Raw genomic sequence first — 1,142 nt, 5'->3', positions numbered from 1 at the left:
GGAGGGCGTTTCACGCTGGCCGCCCGTGTGCGCATGCGCGTGCCGGGGCCGGACCTCGGGCTCCCTGCTCCGCGCGGCCGGGCTCGGGATGGGGCGCTGAGCCGGGCGGGTGCATGGCCGACCCACGGAGGAAGAAGCTGACCAGCGTCGCCATCTCGCTGCTCTTCCTCTCTGGGGGCATCGAGTACGGTGAGTGCCTGGCCCCGCCCCTCCCCGCCCCGCGGCTCGCGCTTCCCTTGGACCCGTTTCACAGGCGGGCACACTGAGGCCGGCCAGGATCCCAGCCCCGGCGGTGGGTGCGAGCTGGCTCTCTGCTCCCCCCGGTGTCTACAGACTGGAGCGAGGGATGTTTTTAAGGCCAAAAGGGGCCTTCTTGGACCTGCGGTCTGACCTGTCGTGTCACGCATGGGGCTGGATCCTGAAATAATTCTTCTTCCTCCCCCTGCGTTTTTGCCCTTGCGACACGACAGTCACTGGGTCTGTGGCGTTCTGTGTCCAGCCTGCAGGCCCATCTTTGCAGGAGCGGAGCTGACTTTGCCGTTTCCTTGGTTAATATTTTACAAGGTGCAAGCTGAGCCTGCAGCTCGGGTAGGCCCCGGAGGAGCCCGTTCCTGCTCTTTGCACCAAGGATCTCCGAGAACCGGGGGAACTGGTAGCCCAGCGGGGAGCAGGGCAGGAGCGTTGACTGTCTGGGAGCTCCCGACCGCTGCAGTCCTACCTCTTTCTAGGAGGAGGCTTCAAAGCCAGCGGGGATTGGGGTCTGAGTGCCCGGAGACGTGGTGGATTGCCAAGCTGTCCTTCTCTCGTGTCCTCTGGGTTCTTCCCTCTGCTGGGAGCAGCCAAGGGTGCAGCAAGGACCGAGGGTGGACGCCAGGAGCTGAGTGTCATTCCTCTGCCCTTGCCTGTCTCGCCACCTGGGAGAACATTGCAAGCGCTGTCACTTGTGCGGCTCCACGACATAAACCGATTGCCCCCGCAGAATCGGGCTGGGGGGAGGCGCAGTTGGCATTGGCCATTTGGCTTGCGACGGCAGCCAGGCTAGAAGGTCTCGAGCCCTGTTGTTACAGGGCCTCACCCCACCGCATTGTACCTGGCAAAGCAGCCTTCCTTGGCAGCTGGGTGCTTCAAGCTGAGCTGACCGG

The 1,142-nt window shown here is 64.0% G+C and overlaps 1 protein-coding gene across 3 annotated transcripts in view; it reads left to right on the top strand.

Moving 5' to 3' along the window:
• The first annotated feature begins 18 nt into the window (after positions 1-18).
• LOC109288041 overlaps positions 19-1,142 on the top strand; it is a 25,574-nt gene continuing 24,450 nt past the window's right edge. For all 3 annotated transcript variants that reach the window (XR_002095052.1, XM_019503379.1, XM_019503378.1), the window contains exon 1: positions 19-189. Coding sequence is in view for 2 of the 3 variants with exons in the window: in XM_019503379.1 (XP_019358924.1) it covers positions 114-189 (76 nt within the window). In the remaining variant the exon portion in view is untranslated. The remainder of the gene's footprint in view (positions 190-1,142) is intronic.

Source organism: Gavialis gangeticus, unplaced genomic scaffold (genome assembly GCF_001723915.1).
Source record: "Gavialis gangeticus isolate Ggan-Ray unplaced genomic scaffold, GavGan_comp1, whole genome shotgun sequence".
Lineage (NCBI taxonomy): Eukaryota > Metazoa > Chordata > Crocodylia > Gavialidae > Gavialis > Gavialis gangeticus.
The sequence above is the reverse complement of the archived record's forward strand: the minus strand, read 5'-3'. Positions and strand labels throughout refer to the sequence as shown.